The sequence below is a fragment of the Magnolia sinica genome, chromosome 15, assembly GCF_029962835.1.
Source record: "Magnolia sinica isolate HGM2019 chromosome 15, MsV1, whole genome shotgun sequence".
Classification (NCBI taxonomy): domain Eukaryota; kingdom Viridiplantae; phylum Streptophyta; class Magnoliopsida; order Magnoliales; family Magnoliaceae; genus Magnolia; species Magnolia sinica.
The window spans coordinates 64,279,293-64,300,348 of NC_080587.1; the positions used below are offsets into that span (position 1 = coordinate 64,279,293).

General features: G+C 41.1%; 1 protein-coding gene across 1 annotated transcript in view; it reads left to right on the forward strand.

Moving 5' to 3' along the window:
• The first annotated feature begins 2,522 nt into the window (after nucleotides 1-2,522).
• The window catches only part of LOC131226657 (probable RNA-dependent RNA polymerase 1), a 62,371-nt gene continuing 43,837 nt past the window's right edge, over nucleotides 2,523-21,056 (forward strand). Inside the window, exon 1 of the mRNA XM_058222268.1 lies at nucleotides 2,523-3,295. Coding sequence (XP_058078251.1) covers nucleotides 2,768-3,295 — 528 coding nt within the window. The 5' untranslated portion in view covers nucleotides 2,523-2,767. The remainder of the gene's footprint in view (nucleotides 3,296-21,056) is intronic.

The window sequence follows — 21,056 nt, forward strand, 5'->3', positions numbered from 1 at the left end:
ACTTGAGCTTTGGATACGCTTCAATTTTAGGCTCACCCCTAAAACGATCGGGCAAAAAGGATGGACCGCGTGGATAAGACACATACATGACGGTGGGCCTCACAGAGTTTACTCAATACACAATCTGCGACTTCCACCCTCTTTCTTCAGGAAACGGATTGGCTACTCCCCTACACCAGCCAATGGCTGATGGTCGGTGCTATGTGGGCCCCGCCATGATGTATATGTTTCATCCATTTCGTTCATATATTTTTAAAGATCATTTTACGGTATGAGACCAAAAATGAGGTATATCCAAATCTCAAGTGGATCACATTACAGGAAACAGTGTTGGATGAGTGTCGACCATTAAAAGCATTTGGAGGCCATAAAAGTTTTGGATCAAGCTTATTTTTGTTTTTTACCTTCATCTGGGCCTGTATGACCTAATCAACAGATTGGATGTCAAATAAACAGTACAGTAGGCCTTAGGAGGATTTTAATGGTGGATATCCAATCACTATTGTTTTCATGTGGTGTGGTCCACTTGAGATTTATATCCTCTAATTTTTGGTAAAGACACAAAATGATCTTTAAAAATGTATGAATGGAATGGATGAAATACATAAATCATGGTGGGTCCCACAGAGCACTGACCATCAGCCGCAGGGGAACGGATTGGCTACTCCCCCTGACAGCAGCCATTGGCGGGTGGTCGGTGCTCTGTGGGGCCCACCATGATTTATGTGTGTCATCCATGCCGTCCATATATTTTTATATATCATTTTATGATACGATAAAAAAATTAAATACATCTCAATATCAGGTGGACCACATTACAGGAAACAGTGTTGAATGCATTTTGACCATTAAAAACGTTTTGGGGGCCATAAAAGTTTTGGATCAAGCTGATATTTATTTTTTCCCTTCATCTGGGTCTTTATGACCAAATCAACAGATTGGATGTCAAATAAACAGTACAGTGAGCCTTAGGAGGATTTTAATTGTGAATATCCATTCATTATTTTTGTCCTGTGGTGTGGCCCACCTATGATTTATATCCCTATCATTTTTTGTACCAAGCCTTAAAATGATCTGTAAAAATGGATGAACTGAATGGATGAAACAAGTACGTCATGGTTGGGCCCACAGAGCACCGACCACCAGCCACGGGGCTAGTGTCAGGGAGAGTAGCCAATCCGTTCCCCAGCCGCGGGGCTGGTGTCAGGGGGCGTAGCCAATCCGTTTCCTTTTCTTCAAACCCTCTCACCGCCCATTTTCCATTCCCAAATAACCACCTCTGCGCAGAAATCCCCCTGCCAACGATTCCACCCGTAGATGGCTTTCGCAGCACTGGAATTGAGGGCATTGTGCCGGGATCTAGGGCATTGTGCCGGTGAACGAATTACAGCTGCTGTCGTCGGTGGTACTCGACATTGCTGTTGCCCCAAACAATTCGCAAGAGGGATGCCTGCAATAGAAATCGCCATTAAAGTCGTCTTCTTCCTCGTTGATTCTCACGCATCTGACTCTGATTCATTTAATTCCCATCCGTTGAATCAATGCATACCTGTTGAATCCGCCATTAACGATGGGTTTCGAAGCTTGCTGAGAAGATGGTCCGCCGCCAACTCGGATCTTCCAGTGTCTTTCTCGAAGACTGATGCTTTTTCCTTCAGTAGGGATGCTTATCCTCTTGAGTTGCGCAGGGGATTTTACAACTTTAACTTGAAACTTTAGTGGAAAGAGTGAAAGAAGATAACTTCGATGAGATTGTGTTGTTCTTTGTCTTGAATCTGTCTGAGAGTCTGTTTGGATGCACCCAGAATGATAATGGATTGTAACATTGCCCGACCCATGTGCATTTTGGGAAAGAGGGTCATTTGGAACGAAATGCAAACTGCAAAAGCTACTAAAATGAGATGCAGTAAAAACATCCTTGACACATTATCTTCCCATTCCCAAATTGGGATGGTGGACATTTCAAACCTCCTCAATTGATACTGTATTTGGGTAGAAATGAATGACCATCTTAAGGCCTGTTTGGATGTACAAGACCACACTCCCACCCAAGAAATCCAGCTCAAATGAGAATGAGTTGAAAACAAGGTTGTTATGATCACATTCTCAATGGGGACAGTGGCTACACGCTTCCATCTGTATTTGGGGACATTCCGAACAGGTCCTTATCTATATGATATCTAGTAATTTGGTTGATGAGCTCTTTCAAGGCTTGATTATCTTTATGGGTGCTTTGGGTTGAACAAAATTAGGGCTCATTTGGCAGTAGTGAATGGGAAGGATTTGTGGGGTTTTGTTCTCTCTTTTTTTGGTTGTTCGGGACAATGGAATTAGAGGGATTTGGATTTTGGAGGAATCAAAATCCCCCAAAGAGACCCTTTTTGCATTCCCACCCCCAAGCTGATTTGCAAAGTCAACTTGATTCTACAGGATTTAAAATCCATGTTGCCAAATGAGCCTTTAGGCTGATTATTCATGATGTATCATGAAATTTCTTGATATTTGGTGCAACCAAACACAACCCTATACCATTGTATGAGTTTGAGTTTTGTGTGTAGTAAAGATTGTTCAAAATCTTGCAAATACTTGAAGTGGAAGCTTACATTGTAGCAGAGATTGACTGGCTAACATGTGTCTTGCTGCCGTAGATTTTTTGTTGCGAGTGACGCTGGGGTCAAGAGCTGTGGCCTCGTGATTGCAGCACGAAGAACCATCCAATTGAGCTATACCATCTCAACCCCAACTGTATTAGATCAACTCAGACAACATGGGAGGTGGGACAATTCAGGTTTTGGGTTTCCCTTCGAATGTGTGTGCGGAAAATGTGAAGGAGTTTTTTGAGAGATACACAGGTGAGGGGACTGTTTATGCAATTAAGGTTAGACTGCCCAAGACTATCAGGCCAAGATCAAAAGCATTCGTGATCGTTCAATTCACGACAAGTAGTTGCGCCAAAGATATAACCTCTATGGCTAGTCAGCAGCAGCTTTCATACGAGGGTTCTTACCTTGAAACCCGAGATGCGGAGCATGATATTGAGCCGAAGCCAAGGACCAAAGTGTTTAACTTGGAACACGTGACTCTGCATTTCGGCTGTCAGACTACGGACAGAAGTTTTTCTGCTCTTTGGAGTGTCAGCGACGTTAGAGTTAACTTTGGTTTCCGTCAGCGAAAATTGAAGTTCTTACTCTCTTGCCACAGCATCCACTATAAGCTTGGACTCTTTTATGGGAGCATTAGGCAAATCCAGCTGCGCCACTCACATGAACAAGCTGCTAAGTTTCTCTTGATACAGGTATGAAATGCCAAACCATGTTCTATTTTATTTTTTCTGGATTCTGAGATCAATAATTTCTCTTTTAGGCATGACTATATATATTGTATGTACTGAATAAGTAATTGCTCTTAGTTAGTGGGGCTGTCAACGGGTTTGGTCCAGGTTGGGTATCCAATAGTGCCCGTACCTTGTCTAACCAGAGTTGGGGTACCCGTCAGGTATTCATTTGGTCTTTATATCCAGGCTTCGAGTTGGGTTCGGGACAAATAAGAGAATTTGCATGGTCAGACCCACTCAATGGATTGGCTAGATTGCACGGCAAGTACCACTTTGACACATGCATGGTGTGTAAACAGGCCCTGTTGCATACATGTGGCTTAAAAAACCTCGCCTCTCTGCTAGAACCTTTGTTAGCCAAAATCAGGTTAAACTCCGTATTTTTGGAAAAAGAAAAATCATATAATTGATTAACCATCACCATCATCATCTAAGCCTTATCCAAACTAACTAGGGTCGGCTGCATGAATCCTTTTCCTCCGTCCCACTCTATCAAGGTCCGTAACTTCAGTTAGACCATGGGTCATCAAGTCTTTTCTTACTACCTCTACCCATGCCATTTTGGGCCTTCTCCTTGCTGTTTTAGAGCATTCAAATTGTACCAACTCACTCTTTCTTACCGGCACAATTCTTGGTCCCCATTTCACATGACCAAAGCATCAAATCTACTTTCCCTCAATCTCATTGCCTATTGGTGCTAGTCCTATATTTCCTCGAATGCATCCGTTTCTAATTCTTAACTGCTGATGTAGGCCCACGGCCCACCTAGATTTCGAACAGCTAATTTATAGATTTGGGGGAGATATGGTAGGATGTGATGGAGGATATGAGGTTGATTCGAAGATGTGATTGAAGATTTTGAGGATCATTTCCTAGATTTGCTTTTACTATTATTACACTTTTACCATCTTAGGTTGATGAGATTGCTTTGAAGTTAACTGTGATTGATTTGAAATCAATTAATTAGTTGGGAGAATTCTCATTAGGGATTTATTTAAGGTCTATAAAAGTGGGGATAGCATAGGTAGGCCTTCCAAATTTTCTTAGTGAGTTTTTCTTTAGTATTGTAAGAAGAAGTTGATATCAATAAAATTATTTCTCTCTACTCAAATATTCTTGTGGGTGAACTCTTGTCCATTTCTTTATGATTCGGGTGTTAAGATCTTAATTGACTCGATAACTGGGTTGCACCAATTGCCAACATTGTGTTCCATAAAGCATGACCGGTCTTATAGCCATCTCATGAAATTATCTTTTGAGTTCATTCATTTAATATCCCTTTGGTGTCATTGACATAAGAGATGTCATTCAATCAAAGAAGATGTTATCATTGACAAATTGATGGGGACATCACGCGCACATGCGCATGCACGCCGCCCCCTACGCACATACGCTAGAAGGTGGAGGACCCCACCGTCGATCTGGATCGATGACAACGTCCAGGGAGGGCTTCCTAGTTAGGAGACGAAGTTTTGATTCAAAAGAGTGAGCTCGATAATCAAGAAAAGCCCACCATGGGATCTCATGATCGTAGCCCACTAGTCGGATTGATTTTATATTTTAGGTTTTGCTTATTGTTATTATTTAGAACATCATGAACGTTTAGATTTCTTTGTTTGATTTTTATTTTAGTTTACCTCATCGCCAAGTAATAGGTTGCGCACATGGTGCGAGTTTTAGAGTATAGGGTTTTCCTATAAATAGGCACCCCTTGTAGTTCTTTTGATTCATTGAAGATTAATAAAAATTATGTGTTTTCCTACTCTCTGAGTTGTGAAGCCTAATTGGGTGCGAAGCCCTCCCTTCTTCGAAGGGTTAACTACCGTGGTGCGAAGCCACATCTATCCCGATTCACCCTCACCTTCTTCCATCCATATTTCTCTTTTCCTACAAGCATTCCATCTGTAAAACCATCAATAGTTGCAGCTGTTTTTCTCTTTACAGCAGATTTCTAGAATCTGGCCCTGCAGGAGGGCTGAAACTTCGGCGAAGCACCACACACAAACCATGTATCAGATTGAGTTGAGATTTGGGGGTTTTGGAGTCCATCCCTGGCCGACTAGGGCTAAGGTGGCCTTTTTTTGAATAGTGGACCCTACACACGTGCGGCCGTGATCACACGCATGTGCGTCTGGGCCATTATTGTTGTCCGCGCGAGGGAATTGTCTTCCGGTTAAAGTTTTCTTCTTATTTTGCCCTCTTATACCAGTTTTTCATAAACTTTAACCCTAAATTGCATTATCCTTAATTTGTTTACCCCTTTTCTCACCCTAGGGTTCCTTGAATTGAAATTGGTGAATTCCTTGGATTAGGGACTGATTGGTGTGCATGTGTGGATGATTACTGCTTATCTTTGAGCATTGTTTGGTTTATAATTTTAACAGATCCAGCCCTAACCTGTGTAGGCCTGGACCCGTGCAGATTCCCATTTACTTAAATGTTTGAGCTTTTGTATAGGATGTGGAATTAATATGGATTGTTTTGAATTAGTATGATCTAAAGCCTGAGATCTTGCATATCATATTTAATTTTCCATGTCTTGCATCAAATTTGGTATTAGAGCTTAGGGTTCTTATAGGGGAATACATTACATGTTCAGGATTAGTTTGTTTAAGTCCTTCATGCATCCAATTTCATCACATATAGCTGTTTAGAAAACCCGTATTTTTTGATATTAGTTGCTGAAATTTCTGATTATCAGGAAGTTAGCCTTTCACATTGCTGTACTTTCTGTTATTCCCTTATTTCGACAACTATATTGCTGAATTTCAGTATCGGTGTAGTCTTCTTCATATAAAGTCTCATAGGGTCATTTAGTTCTTTTAGATGCATATAGTCGCCGTAGAAAGTCCTTAGGTTTAGCGAGTCAGTGTATGCCCACACGTACGGGTCGTGGTTTTGGTTTGCACCCTACACTAAACATGGAACAACTGCTAGAGTCACTACAGAAACTGTCCCAGCAGATCAAGTCTTTGGTAAGCGCTTGGAAATGGACCAATGCTTTGAACGGCTTGATGTGCGCATTACTTGACTAAAGACCATCGCCAGGACAAACCCCACCATTGGGGTAGATGTCCAATCTCAGACAGGTGGCCTGGAGGATAGACCAATGAATGGAGTTGGTCAAAGAATCAGTCATGGGCGTGCACCCACCCCATGAGGGACATCAAGACCACTACTTTGAGGGGTACAATATGTGCAGCCTTGTGGCTGAAGAGAGTGCACCAGAGGCTAGTGTAGAGTTACCCACTGAGACCATTCCGGTAATAGATGAGTTTCGTGATGCTGTCCTGATGATCTACCGGATGAGTCTCCCCCTAGGAGGGATATAGAGCGCACTAAAACACAGGACACCGTAATACCTACAACCAAGTTTGCATTTAATAGCTTTGTCGATAGGTCCACGGGTCTCAGTCCTTATGAAGTCGTTACTGGTTATAAACCTGAGAAACATATAGATCTTGTCCCTACGTTACTTTCTCATAGGCCGTCAGAGCTTACAGAGTCTTTTGCGTATCACATTCATTCGTGACATTAAGAAATCAGGTAGAAGATCACTACTAGTAATGAACATTACAAATTTTTTGCAGACCAGCATGAACGTTTTAAAGAATTCAATATTGGAGACTCTGTGATGGTCCGCATCAGGCCCAAGCGGTATCTTCTGGAGGCCATTCGTAAGTTACATGCTCGTAGCGCTGGACCCTTTAAAATTATAAAACAAAACAGTCTCAATGCGTATGAGGTAGATCTTCCACCTTCCATGAGAATTAATTCCGCATTCAATGTGGAGGATCTAGTTACTTTTCAGGGGACCACTGATAGTTTTTTCAGCCTTTCACCCACCCATCCCGATTCCCCATATTTGTCCCTTGAACCATGGCCCCTTCCCGACCTATTTTCCCAGCCTCTACCTCCCATACCTACTCTTCCTGACCTTTCTTCCTAGTCTCTACCTCACATACCTACCCTTCCCGACCCATTTTCCTATCCTCTACCTCCCATACCTATCCGTCCCGACCCATTTTTCCAGCCTCTACCTCCCATACCTACTCTTCCTGACCTTTCTTCCTAGCCTTTGCCTCCCATACCTAACCTTCACACATCCGGAGAGGAAATAGAGGATATCCTGGACCACCAGATAGTTTCAACGTCGGACGGCAGGTTTCAGAAGTACCTGGTTAAATGGAAGTCACTCCCAGCTTTAGACAGCACGTGACTCACCGAGGAGGAGCTTCAGAGACTTGATCCTGATATCCTGGAGCGGTTCAGGAGTTTTATTTCCCCAGTGGCGGAATCTTCGTAGCCGGGGAGACTTGATGGGGACATCACGCGCACACGCGCACGCACGCCACCCCCTACGCACATACGCCAGGAGGAGGACCCCACCGTCGATCTGGATCGATGACGATGTCCAGGGAGGGCTTCCTAGTTAGGAGACGAAGTTTTGATTCAAAAGAGTGGGCCCAATAATCAATAAAAGCCCACCATGGGATCTCATGATTGTAGCCCATTAGTCGAATTGATTTCATATTTTAGGTTTTGCTTATTGTTATTACTTAGAACATCATGAACGCTTTAGATTTCTTTGTTTGGTTTTTATTTTAGTTTACTTCATTGCTAAGTAATAGGTTGCGCACATGGCGCGAGTTTTGGGGTATAGGGTTTTCCTATAGATAGGCACCCCTTGTAGTTCTTTTGATTCATTGAAGATTAATAAAAATTCTGCGTTTTCCTACTCTCTGAGTTGTGAAGCCTAATTGGGTGCGAAGCCCTCCCTTCTTAGAAGGGTTAACTACCGTGGTGCGAAGCCACATTTATCCCGATTCGCCCTCACCTTCTTCCATCCATATTTCTCTTCTCCTACAAGCATTCCATCTGTAAATCCATCAATAGTTGCAGCCGTTTTTCTCTTTACAGCAGATTTCCAGAATCTGGCCCTACAGGAGGGCTGAAACTTTGGCGGAGCATCACGCACAAACCGTGCATCGGATTGAGCTGAGATTTGAGAGTTTTGGAGTCCATCCCTAGCCGACTAGGGCCAATGTGACCTTTTTTTGAATAGTTGGCCTCACACACATGCGTCTGGGCCATTGTTGCTGTCCGCGCGCTGGAACTGTCTTCTGGTTCAGGTTTTCTTCTTATTTTACCCTCTCATACCGGTTTTTCATAAACTTTAACCCTAGATTGCATTATCCTTAATTTGTTTGCCCATTTTCTCACCCTAGGGTTCCTTGAATTGAAATTGGTGAATCCCTTGGATTAGGGACTGAGTGGTGTGCATGTGTGGATGATTACTGCTTATCTTTGAGCATCGTTTGGTTTATAATTTTAACAGATCCAACCCTAACCTGTGTAAGCCTGGACCCGTGCAGATTTCCCTTTACTTGAATGTTTGAGCTTTTCTGTAGGATGTGGAATTAACATGGATTGTTTTGAATTAGTATGATCTAAAGCCTGGGATCTTGCATATCATATTTAATTTTCCATTTCCTGCATCACAAAAGAGATGTCATTTCTAGTCTATCTGTTTCTATATATGGAAAAGCGGTACACGACGATCGCATAAAACTCCAAAGGCACATCTCCATTTCTTCCACCCAAGCTTGAATTCCATTGACAACATCCTTCTCAATCTCCCCACTCATGAATTATCAACCCAAGATATTGAAAGTGGTCATTATGGTTAACTTCTTGGTTAACAATCTTTACCTTGTTTATGCTCCTGTTGTTACTACAATTGCATTCCATATACTCTATTTTAGTTTGACTAATTTTAAATCTCTATATTGATTAAATGTTTAAAACTCTGTATTTTTCAAAAGAAAAGAAAAAAAACTTGTTTTTTGGGCAAACTGAATTAAACGTCTTTTTTTCAATAGAACACGTTTTATTAAAAAAAAAACAAAAACGAAAAACTTTTGGGGCAATTAGAAGATGGAGATTGGTGATCACCACCCATTAATAAATTTAGTGAGGTGAAAACTTTTAGTGGAGTTGGACTGATTTATACATGTATTACTTGAAATGGGAGAATTTGAAAGAGGCAAAGAACACCCTTTGACTATCTATGATACATCATTGTTCATATGTATAGAAATTCTAATTATTTTAATTAAAATTCTTTTTTAAAGATTATTTATACATAGTACATAGACAAAAATATACATGTTTAGCCATTTTTCAACTCCATTTTTTAGTCCAATCCGTACTAAACCAGAATTTTCCATTCCCGAATTTTTGGCATTTTCAGTTTTTTGATCGAAATTTTTACGATCAATACCAAATTGAACACAAATATTTCCCATACTGTTATTATTATTATTATTTTGCCTAATGATGTTTTGCTAACTATGGCTACAACAATCCATGTATATTTAATGCATATATTAGTATCATGAAAACTAACTGGACCCAAGATATCTCTCGTTTTGCTAAGACCAAATCAACAATAAACCTACAAGGATTGATAGCTACCAAAGGGTCCTCTCTTTCTAACCAAGTCTAACTTTCTGCCCCTAGCATGCTATAAGAGAAACTCCCCAATTTACCTCGGCATCATCCAATCACTTTGGGAAAAGATGAAATAACCAGCCCCACACCACTCTGGCATAATTGCAATGTAAGAATAAATGGTCCACATATTCCACTATGTTGAGGCACATAATGCAAAAGTTGAGAATGATCATGTGTAACTGAAGTTATGGCCCTTGATAGCTTGGAATGGCAGAAAAGGATTCATGTAGCGGATTCCAATTAGTTTGTATAAGGCTTAAGATGATGATGATGGGAATGATCATGTCTTTTTTTGCAAATTGTCCACGGTTAGGAACCTTACTCGTACCAACCAAGCAAAGGTGATAACCTTATTCACCAACTTTTTATATTTATCATGAATATCTTCTTCTTCTTCTTTTTTGTTTGCAGTCATTATTATATCCATTCTTGTATTACTATACGATGTGGTATTTTAAGAAAATTGGGACGTATGGGCAAATCGCCCACCATGTCTAGCATGCCTTTTCCCATTTAGAGTTACCTTGCAATTGTAGGGCTCATGCAGATGGCGTGGCACGTTATATTATTTATTTATTAATATTGTTATGATTATTATGGACTGAGTGACGCCATTACATGATTGAGTTGAGGAGCTGAAACACGGAATTTAGTGGCCCGCTTAAATCAACCACATGCGGGAAGATAGGCCAATTCACCTCCCTGATTCGATAGTGAAAGTGGTATGTTGACTACAGTCACGGTCAAATGTGGGTGGACGGGTCCCACGTGCAGGTCTCATCTCTTTCTCCTCTCACCTCTTAGTAAAATTGAGATGATGAATACATAGTCCATTAGGGGGACTGCATAGTCCACTAGATGGAGGTGCAAGTACGCAGTCTGCTAGTTGGAGGTGTGAGGCCCAACGTGGAGCACGCGTTGCACAGTTCGAGGGGAGGGGCACGAGGAACAAGGCAGAGGTGCATATTGCACAGTCCAGAAGGAGGGGTGTACAACCCATGACAGAGGCGCGTCTGTGCAATCCAAAGGGAGGGATGTGGGCCCCAAGGTAGAGGTGCGCACAGAGAGAGGAGAGCAAGAGAGTGAGCGGTGAGAGCAAGAGAGTGAACAGTGAGAGTGAGAGTAAGAGAGTGAGTGAGGCAGGAAGGGCCTTTTATAGAGAGAGCCAACCACTTCTCTCCCTTTACCCCCTTTTCTCCTTTAGTCAAGTGCAAGGGTAGGTGGGGCCCACTAGGGGCTGCCACCTATCTAGTACTAACATCTCCCATTCAACCCCATAGTGGGGTATAGTATTTTCAGTCTACCTGATTCTGGACATGAAATTAAATGTGGAATGCAAGAAATCAAGCTCATAATTATACCAATTTAAACAATCACAAAATTCCACATCCTACATACTATCAAACATTAAAAAAGGAAAATCTATGGGGGTCCAAGCCTACACAAGTTTAGGGCTGGATCAAATAAAATTATAAACTAAACAAGTCCAAAGGAATGTAAGATTCATCCATTATTGTAAAGGATTGTTCCCCAATTCAAGAGATTCACCATGTTTCAATTCGGGGGAAAATCTAGGGCTCAAATTTGGGGATAATTCGGATTTGGGATTCTTTAGGGTTAAGGATTTGGATTTAAGTCTAAAGAGAAGGCAAATAGAGGAAAAATAGAACCTAAGATGAGCCACGTGCGTGGACAGCAGCTGGCCCTGGGCGCACGTGCGTGACCACTCGTCCGCACGTGTGTGGGGCCCACAAAGTCGGAAGTCGATTCCTAGGCTAGGATCGGCCAGGGTAGGACTGCCTCCATGCCAAATTTCGCATCGATCCATCGCAAGGTATGTGCGTAGTGCTCCGTCGAAGTTTTAGCCCCTCAGATGGGCCAAAATCTAAAAATCTGTTTGTGCATTGTTATAGGATAGAACTTGGATACGAAAGAGGGTGAATTTGAAGGTGGAAGGGATGTAGAGGATGATGGATGTGAGGCGTAATGAAGTGGGGATGATTTGGGATGGTTGTGGCTTTGCGCAACGGTAGTTAGCCCTTCGAGGAAGGGAGGGTTTCACACCCAATTTGATTCTTCAACCCAAAGAGATAGAGAAGAAGAAAATGCAGAATTTTTTATTCATAAACTTCATTAAGAGCACCTACCTAGGGTTGCTTATTTATAAGAAAACCCTAAACCCCAAAAGACAATTTTACCTTGCGCCATGTGCGCGCACTAATACTTAAAGCTAAAGTAAATAAACTAATAACTAATCTAAGCAATCAAAGCCGTTTATGATGTTTCTAATAACGAGAATAGTCAAAACTCAAAATCCTAGATCATCTAAGGTAGTGGGCCACGATCATGAGATCCGATGGTAGAATCTATATGATGATCGTGTCCACTCTAATGCTCCATAGTGCAGCCCCTAATTGTAAGGCATTGATCCAAATTGAAATTAGGGCCCGCCTCCTCGAATATGTGCGTAGGGTGGGAGGCATGCGCATGATGTCCCCATCACCACCTCTGCAATGTTGCCTGATATCGTATAATTGGAGCAAGAATCGGGGATGTGGAACCAGCCAGGATTCTAGTGTCTTTATAGACATGTGATTGTATGCTAACTGACCACCACAATAGTGCATAGCCTCGTAAGCTCTCCAAGGTTTGCCCTAGACCTGCATGACCACACTAGATGTAGACAATCCTCAATGTAGGATCCCTCTACTATCATACTCACTTATCCTTTGATCGAGTTCAAATCATAAATCTTTTGGAAATGTTCTTTGAAGTTTTTCAAAAATTAGTTATTTAAGTACATAATTTTAAGAAATAGTTTGCATTTCATAATACAAACTTGATATGCCACTACAAATAAGTTTCAAAGTGCGCAATCATGGTCCTAGGAACTTGGTTCGCTGCCAAGGGGTCTTTTTCACGCAATCATACATTTTAGAATTGACTAAGCTAATTTCCTAATAGTACATCTTCGACTAAATTAATCATGACCTTTGTACTGTATGCTAAAGTAGCGACACTCAATCTCATCCTCCTGTGTGCAAATGTGGAGTTGAGGGCACAAGAGTCACCTACGAGACCCACTTGCTCGCTCAATACACTTATTAGACCGAATAAGGCATTTGTAGGTAAATCGATCCTTGAGTACTAGCTTAGCAACTCCTAACCTTATTAAATAGAGGTCCTGCCTAAAACGCGTGAGTACTAGCTTAGCAACTCCTAACTTGGCTCTATACAAGCCATGACATCATTAGGAAATAGAAATAGATGTTCCACTTAAAGTGGGTGAATATTGGCTCAACAACTCGTAACCTCATTAAATAGAGGTCCTGCCTAAAGCGTGTGAGTGCGAACTTAGCACAATAACTCTTAACTCCACTACCACTATGAATGTCATTCTACTCCCAAAGTCTCATTCCCAGTCACTTAAAGCTATTCACTATGTGATGACACAAGCTAATACATGCTAACACGTACGAAAATTAATATGAACATGTTAAACACGTCAAGGATCAAATAATACATATACATAGCTGTGATTGGAGGCGATCGCTCCTTAACATGCACTACCTCATCTTTTGTATTACTAGGGAAGGCGGTTGCAACTTAGTGTGTTTCCTCATCTTAAACATGCCTTCATGTGCATGCCAAGGATGGACAATTCTTGTGCGAGTGGGGAAGACTGACCTGCCCACCAAAAACCACAATTTATGATCTAAGGTGTAGAAAAATCAGCCATGCATAAATATTTAATTAATGTATGGCCATTTAAAAATTCATTTCATAAAATAGATCATTTATACAACCAACACATGTGTGCTAGTAGTAAACACTACACAATGAGATCTCTACCATCACAGTGGGAAGTATTACCGAAATTATTATTAAATTGCACACTCCCACTTTTATCAAAGATTGATGAGGACATCACGTCATGTACACCCTTACGTACAAATCAGAGGAGGCGGGCTGTGCCGATTTTCCTATGGCTAGGCAAGTACCCATGATCGTGTTAAAGACCTCATGTGCATGTGCGAGTATTTGGAAGACCCCACACTAGGAAGATGCATATGGGCTGCTTTATGGAGTGATCCAGACCATTGGATCGAAGGGACGCGACGATTGGGCCATTAGATCACATGGATCACATGATTGGGCCATTGATCGTTGATCGTCCACATCAGTTTTAGACTTTATCATATTTTAGGATTTAGTTTTTAATTATTTTATATTTGGACACATTATGAGTGTTTTAGTTGATTTTATTTAAACTAGGGTTATTTTTGTTAAAATTCATAATATAGGGGGATTTTTGTAATTTTTGAAACTTCTTGGATCTATAAAAAGAGGGGGGCGTGTGACCTCTCTCCCATTGAATTTTGTGAAAAAAAAAAAGAAAAGCTCTTGCTTTCTTCTCCTTTCTTCATGCGATTTGAAGATACTTTCATGTGATTTGGAAGGAAGATTGGTGCGGGGCTAATCTTCATCAACGGAGGTGCGAGGTCTCCATCTATTCCTACACCATCTTCTCTTTTCTTCTCCATCCAGGTATTTTATTCAGATTCTTAATTCTTCCATCCCAAATCTTCGTCTTCTACCAAACCCAACTTTCCCATACCCTTCCAAAATCTGAACCCTAACCGACCTAAACCCATCCTCCCATGCCACACGTGTGACCGTACGACTACATGTGTGAATCCTACCTGCCCCTTTTGGTTTCCCACCATCATTATATCAAAACCCCATTTTTCCATCCCCGAAACCCTGACTCTAAACCTAAAATTCCTAATTTTCCTACTTTCCCAAAATTACCCAAATCTTAATTTTCACCCTAGGTTGTATTAGGTTTCCTATTTTGAAATAAACTATACCCTATGCTAATTGGATATCCCTATATCCATTAAATCCTAGTTTCTTTTTTTATTTAATGATCTTGTGTTACAATGTTGGTAGCTTTGGTTATGATTATGCATAATTTTCTTTTGATTTTCTTGATATTTGTGATGAAAATAGTGACGTTTATGTTTTTTTTTTTTTTTTTTTTTTTTTTTTTGTGTTAAATATCTTAATTCGGTTATTTGATCTCACATGTTACTTAGTTCATGCATCGGTCCTGCATCAAAGATGTTAAGCTCTCTTGAGTCCTATTTGCCTAAAATGTACGTCAAATATATCTTTGACAATTGTTTTTGTCATGGGATCCGTTAGCATTTCTCCTATGGGAATATATTCAAGTACAACATGCCTATCTCTCCCTTGACGTCGCACTTAGTGATATTTAATTTTATTATGCTTCGACTTCTTGTGGCGGGGAGACATTATCTGACACCAAGACCTAGTCAAAGAGTGATGCGGGGGGTGGGTCCGGTGATAGTGATGACAACAATGAGGGTGATGATGACTCTGATGACAGTAGCGATAATGGTGATGATAGCGACGAGGATGGTGGCGGCGACGGTGGTAGTCGGGATCAGATGCCTCTTAGCCCTTTCACCGGGGAGGAGGATTTCGATCACAGACGAGTGAGGGGAGCTTGAGTTACAGGCCACAACATGGATATGGATCACAAACACAGGAGAGTAGCTCGAGTTATGTGCCACAATATGGATATGCATATGGACCTAGTGGATATGCGGCGAGTGACTCCAGCAGTAACGGCACATCGTTTTTTCAACTATGAACATGAGCAACGTTGTCATGTGCGATCGCACATTTGCATATGCGCACACATGTGCACAGATCGCATATGCGACAATGGCATATGCGATCGCATGGTTGCCAATGGTCAGAAATCTGATCGTTGGAATTTTTATTTTTATTTTCAAATCTTGATTTTTTTCTCCATAAAAAGGGATTCTAAGCACTCCTACATGCACTCAAAGCTCAAACTCTATCTCTATCTCTATTTTGCTCTCTTACACTCTCTCTTACATAATTCCAACCCCCAAGCTCCACTCCTCCATCCATATTTCTTTCAAAATTGAAGTTTCAATCAAGGGACAAGTACATACATCTACAATGATTCAAGAATCAAGATTCAAGAGACGAGACAACCAAGCTCTCCATCCATTGAATTGAACTCTCTTTCTAGTTTCTAATTTTTCCAAGTTATAATCATATTCACACAACACACCCACCACTCTCTCTTTTTATCTCTCTTTCTATCTCTCTTTCTATCTCATTCTCTCTTAAAGTTTCATAATCATATCCAAGTTCTAAGTTTTCTAACAACTTCTAACATTTTTTTTTTTTTTTTTAGTTTGTTACTTTGTTACAAGTTACAAGTTAGTGTTGTGTTAGTGACTTAGTGTTACAACTTACAGCAACACAACTTTACAAGTCTACATTTTACATAATTCTAGAATCAAGATCAAGACTCAAGGGTCAATGACTTGAGGCAAAAGTGAAGACAACTTAGACAAGAAGTGAAGATTGAAGAGTTTGGAAGTTGGAACCTCCTTTTAAATTTGTAATTGTAATTTTGTTTGTGTGTAAATCTCTCTCCCCTCTCTTTAACTACAAGCAATGTTTAAATTATCAGCGACAATATCGAAGTCGCCGATAATATCGGTATCGCTGGCTCAGCGATATCGAAACCCCATTTATTTGTTTCGGTGCCAGGTTTCGCCGATAATCTCGCCGATAATTTCGGTATTGTCAATATTTTCGAAATGTCACCGAAATTTCACTGTTCTCACGATAAAAGGGGATGTAAAATCGTCAGAATCAAAAACAAAAAACACAAGAAAATACCTGTTTTTCACCTGGATTTGTTTGAAGACGTGAATTTTAAGAGCTTTATGTTTGTTGAGTGTAGATCGGCAACCTTTCCGGTAAGATTCAACCCCAAAAAAATCGGTTTTTCCGTCGTCTCGATATCTTGTTGGAAAATAGAGGTTTTTTTATTTATTTATAAATTTGGGATGAGGGAGAGGGATTTTCTGGATGAAAATCCGGAGATTTTGGTGGGAAGGAGAGGAATTTTTGAAAATTTGGGATGAGGGAGAGGGGAGAGGGATTTTCGGGGTTTCTACGCATTTTGGGGATTGGATTTCAGATTTTAGGGAAATCGGATTGCGTACTGTATTACTTAGTACGCACGCTCTTATCGTACTGATTAAACTCTGTTGGGTTTACAGTGAATGTATGTGGTTAATCCACACTGTCCATCCGTTTTTCCATCTCATTTAAGGGTTGGGACCAAAATTGAAGTATATACAAAGCTCAAGTCGACCGTACCACAGGAAACAGTGGGAATAATGATTTCCACCGTTGAAACTTGATAGGCCCCACGGTGATGTTTATTTGTCATCCAGCCTGTTCATAAGATCACAAAAACATGGATGAAGGGAAAACACAAATATAAGTTTGATCAAAAACTTTAGTGGCCCTCAAGAAATTTCAATGGTAGATGTTCAATTCACATTGTTTCAGGTGGTGTGGTCCATTTAAGACTTGGTTATTCTTCATTTTTGGGTTCAAGTCCTAAATTTATCTGGTAAAATGGATGGAAGGAGTGGATATAATATAGAAATCATGGTGGACCCCACAAAGTTTACTCAGTATGCTTAGCGTATTGAGTTACTACGCGATCCGCTTCCATTTTAAGGGGCGCGTAGCATATTGAGCAGTCACACCCACCGTTGAAACATTTATAGGGCCCACCGTGATGTATTTTTGAGATCCAACCTATTCATAAGTTAACATAGAGATAGATGAAGTGAAAACAAAAATATCAGCTTGATTGGATACAACTGTGGCCCCTAAGAAGTTTTGAACTGTGGATGTCACTGTCCCCACTATTTTCAATGGTGGGGTCCTCTTGAACTTTAGATCTATCTCATTCACTTCATCCAAGTTTGCATGACCTTATTGATAGGTTGGGTGGTAAAAAAACATCACGGTGGCCCTTAGAAAGGTTTCAACGATGGGTGTCATTATCACTGTAGCTTCCTTTGATGTGGTCCACTGGAGATGTGTATCTGCTTCATTTTTTTGTATAATATCTTAAAATGATATTAGAAAAGCGATGAACGGTGTGGATAAAATACTTACATCACGGTGGGCCCCACAGAGCCCTGCCTAGATTGATCCGTCTGGGCGAGGGTAGGATGCAATCTGCGTCCATTGTTTATAAAAATCGGATTGCATACTGAGTACGTAGGGACGCAGTTTAGCTAGTGATGTTGATCGCTGCTCCGTGGGCCCATTATGTTCTGTCTTTAATTCACACAGTCCATCCATTTTTACACATCATTTTAATATTAAATGTAATAAAATAGGTAAATCAAAATCTCAGGTGGACCACACCATGGGAAAACAGTAGTGATTGAATTTCTACCATTAAAAACCTCCTAGGGGCTAGGGCCCACTGTAATATTTATTTGACATCTAACCTGTAGATTAAGTCATACAGTCCTAGATGAACAGCGTGGATAAACCACATGCATTCATGGTGGGTCCAAAAGTGAAGAATATCCAAAGCTCAAATGCACCACACCACATGAAACAGTGTGAATTGAACTTATACTGTTGAAAAATTCTTGAGTGTCACAGAATTTTTGTATTGAGCTTATATTTATTTTTTCCCCTTCATTCATGTCTTTTGATCTTATTAAAGCTTGGATGACAAATAGACATCACTGTAGGGTTTGGATGGGATGCCGTAGATGCACATAAACCATTGGGCAGTGGCAATGTAATGAAGTACACCGGAATTATCATTTGGCCCACCTGATGATTAAGAATGATGCCTCTACAGGCATCATGTATCGATATCGGATGATATCGACCCATATTCTGATGCAGACACAAGCGCATTCAAGGTGTACCAACGAAGAAAGCGCCAACCACAAGTGCCGTCCTTATGGATAGGCGACTATTGAGGAGCTGAAGACCTTTCACATGTGATTGGACATATAGAAGACCCCACTCAGGGAAGACACATGTGAAGGAAGATTGGAGAAAGAAGACCGAGCGCCTAAAAGCGCCCAAACTTTCCCGTACTTATGTTATTTGCGCGTTTTTGACTTAGTTAGGGGTCTTTTAGTAATTTTATGTCTTTATTTGCTTATTCTAGGGGTATTTTAGTAATTTTATGTCTTTATTTGCTTATTTAAGTGGGCTAAAGCCCTAAACACGAATTTCAATTATTGATTAATGAAAAGCAAACCATTTGGTTGCCTCCTTCCTCTCTTCTCTCTAATGGTGTTTCTTCTCTTCCCTTGATCTTCTTCTAATTTCTTCTTGCGCCCCTTCAACTTCTTCAAGGTAATAATCTTCTTCCTTCTATTTTTCAGTTTTGGCTAATCCTTCTTCGATCAAAATCTTGAGAACCGATCTAAACCCTAAACTCCCAAATTCTCAAATCCCTAATCTGTGAAACTTCTTGGTTCTTCGGACTAGTGATCTTCATTGATCGATTGAGTGTGACCATGCAAGATCGGGAAGTCTCATCCCTCGCCGGATCCAACATAAGTAGTAATTGAATTCCATACTCCATGGTTGTAGTGATGGCCCGCTCCATTACATGTTTCCTTTATAATTTTCTCAGTTCTGATGATTACTGTTAGAATTTTAGATCATTTATTCCTTTTATTTCCGCTGTTTAATTATGTCCATGAGCATGCATCATAATTAGGGCCGTCCTGCGTCAAATTTGGTATCAAAGCCTAGGCATGCATGGTTTTTGTTTAGATCGAGTTATCAAATTAGGGTTTTGATTTTATTTTATTTTATTATGTTTAACTTAGGAAAGTTCCAGGTTTAGAAAGTTTTCAATTTTAAAAACTTTCTAATTTTAGAAAGTTCCTAATCTGGAAAATTTTCAGATTTGAGTTGTTTCCTATTTCAACTTAATTGTGTCAGTTCATAATTGTTTTGCATTCATCACATTCATCTTGAAAGTCATAACAACTAGTAGTCTAGTTAGGTAGAGTTTGGTTCAAGTCTTCATTGTATGCCCACAAGAAGAGGTAGAGGTTTGGGACTTCAACCTACCATGAATAACGAGCAGTTATCTGAGCAACTTGCTCAATTGATACAAAAGATAACCGCCCTATAAGCGAGTCAAAGGCGTGAGTTTGCCCGCCTTGAGAACCAAATTACCAATACCATGACTCAAGTGGAGCAACTAGAGGCGTCCCAAAAGGAAAACCCCGCTGTAGGGGAAGATGCGCACTCTCAAGTGGAAGGAATCATTAAAGAACGTGCTGCCACACGTGGTGGTAGTGAGGATAGAGATCGTGGTAACGGTCGTGGTATGGTGCGAGAGGCACGAGCCACATGTGGTCATCAAGACCGCTATGATCCAGATGAGCGTGCCATGAAGAGTGTGAGAGTTGAGGCCCCGAGTTTTGATGGGCGCTTGGATCCCAAGGCGTTCCTTGACTGGGTTGCTGACATGGACCACTACTTTGAGTGGTATGGCATGTCGAAAAACCGTCAAATGCGGTTTGCTAAGATGAAGCTTGTGGGTCAAGCCAAGCTCTTCTGGACCAACACCGAGCGTAGGATAAAGAGAGTTGGTAGAGCCCCTATCACACATTGGTATGAGATGAAAGAGAAGTTGAAGGAGAAGTACCTTCCTCTCTCATACCGTCAGAAGCTCCTTGACCAATGGCAATCCTTACGCCAAGGGTCAATGCCTGCCGCTGACTACATCGCTAAATTTGAAGAGTATGTGATGCGATGTGATATCCGAGAAGACCCTCTAGTAACGCTCTCGCGTTTCAAGACGGGCCTTTGTGCGGATCTTCAGCGCGAGCTTATTACTCGGCCCTTAACAAACTTAGATGAAGCATATCAAGTCGTGCAGGAGTTAGAGCAATATCTGAAGGCTCCTGTCGTTCGTCGTTTTGAGTCCCGAGACTCCAGTGCTAGATCTAGTTCCCAAGGAACTAGACCTAATATTGGTAGTCAACCTAGGGCACAGGCGACCATTCCGCCTAGGCCTAGGGAGGACAAGGGCAAAGGGGTTCTTGGTGCCGGTCCTAGTAACATGAGCCAAGTGAGGTGCTATGAGTGTGGCAACCTTAGCCACATGTCTAATCAGTGTCCTACAAAGAATCGTGGGAGAGCCTTAGTTATAGGCGAGTCCCACGAAGGTGGAGATGACCAGGGTGATTATGAAGTTGAAGAGTATCACCCTGAAGGAGGACTTACTGATGAAGAAGAAGTGGATGGAGACGCAACGCCTGCAGTAGTC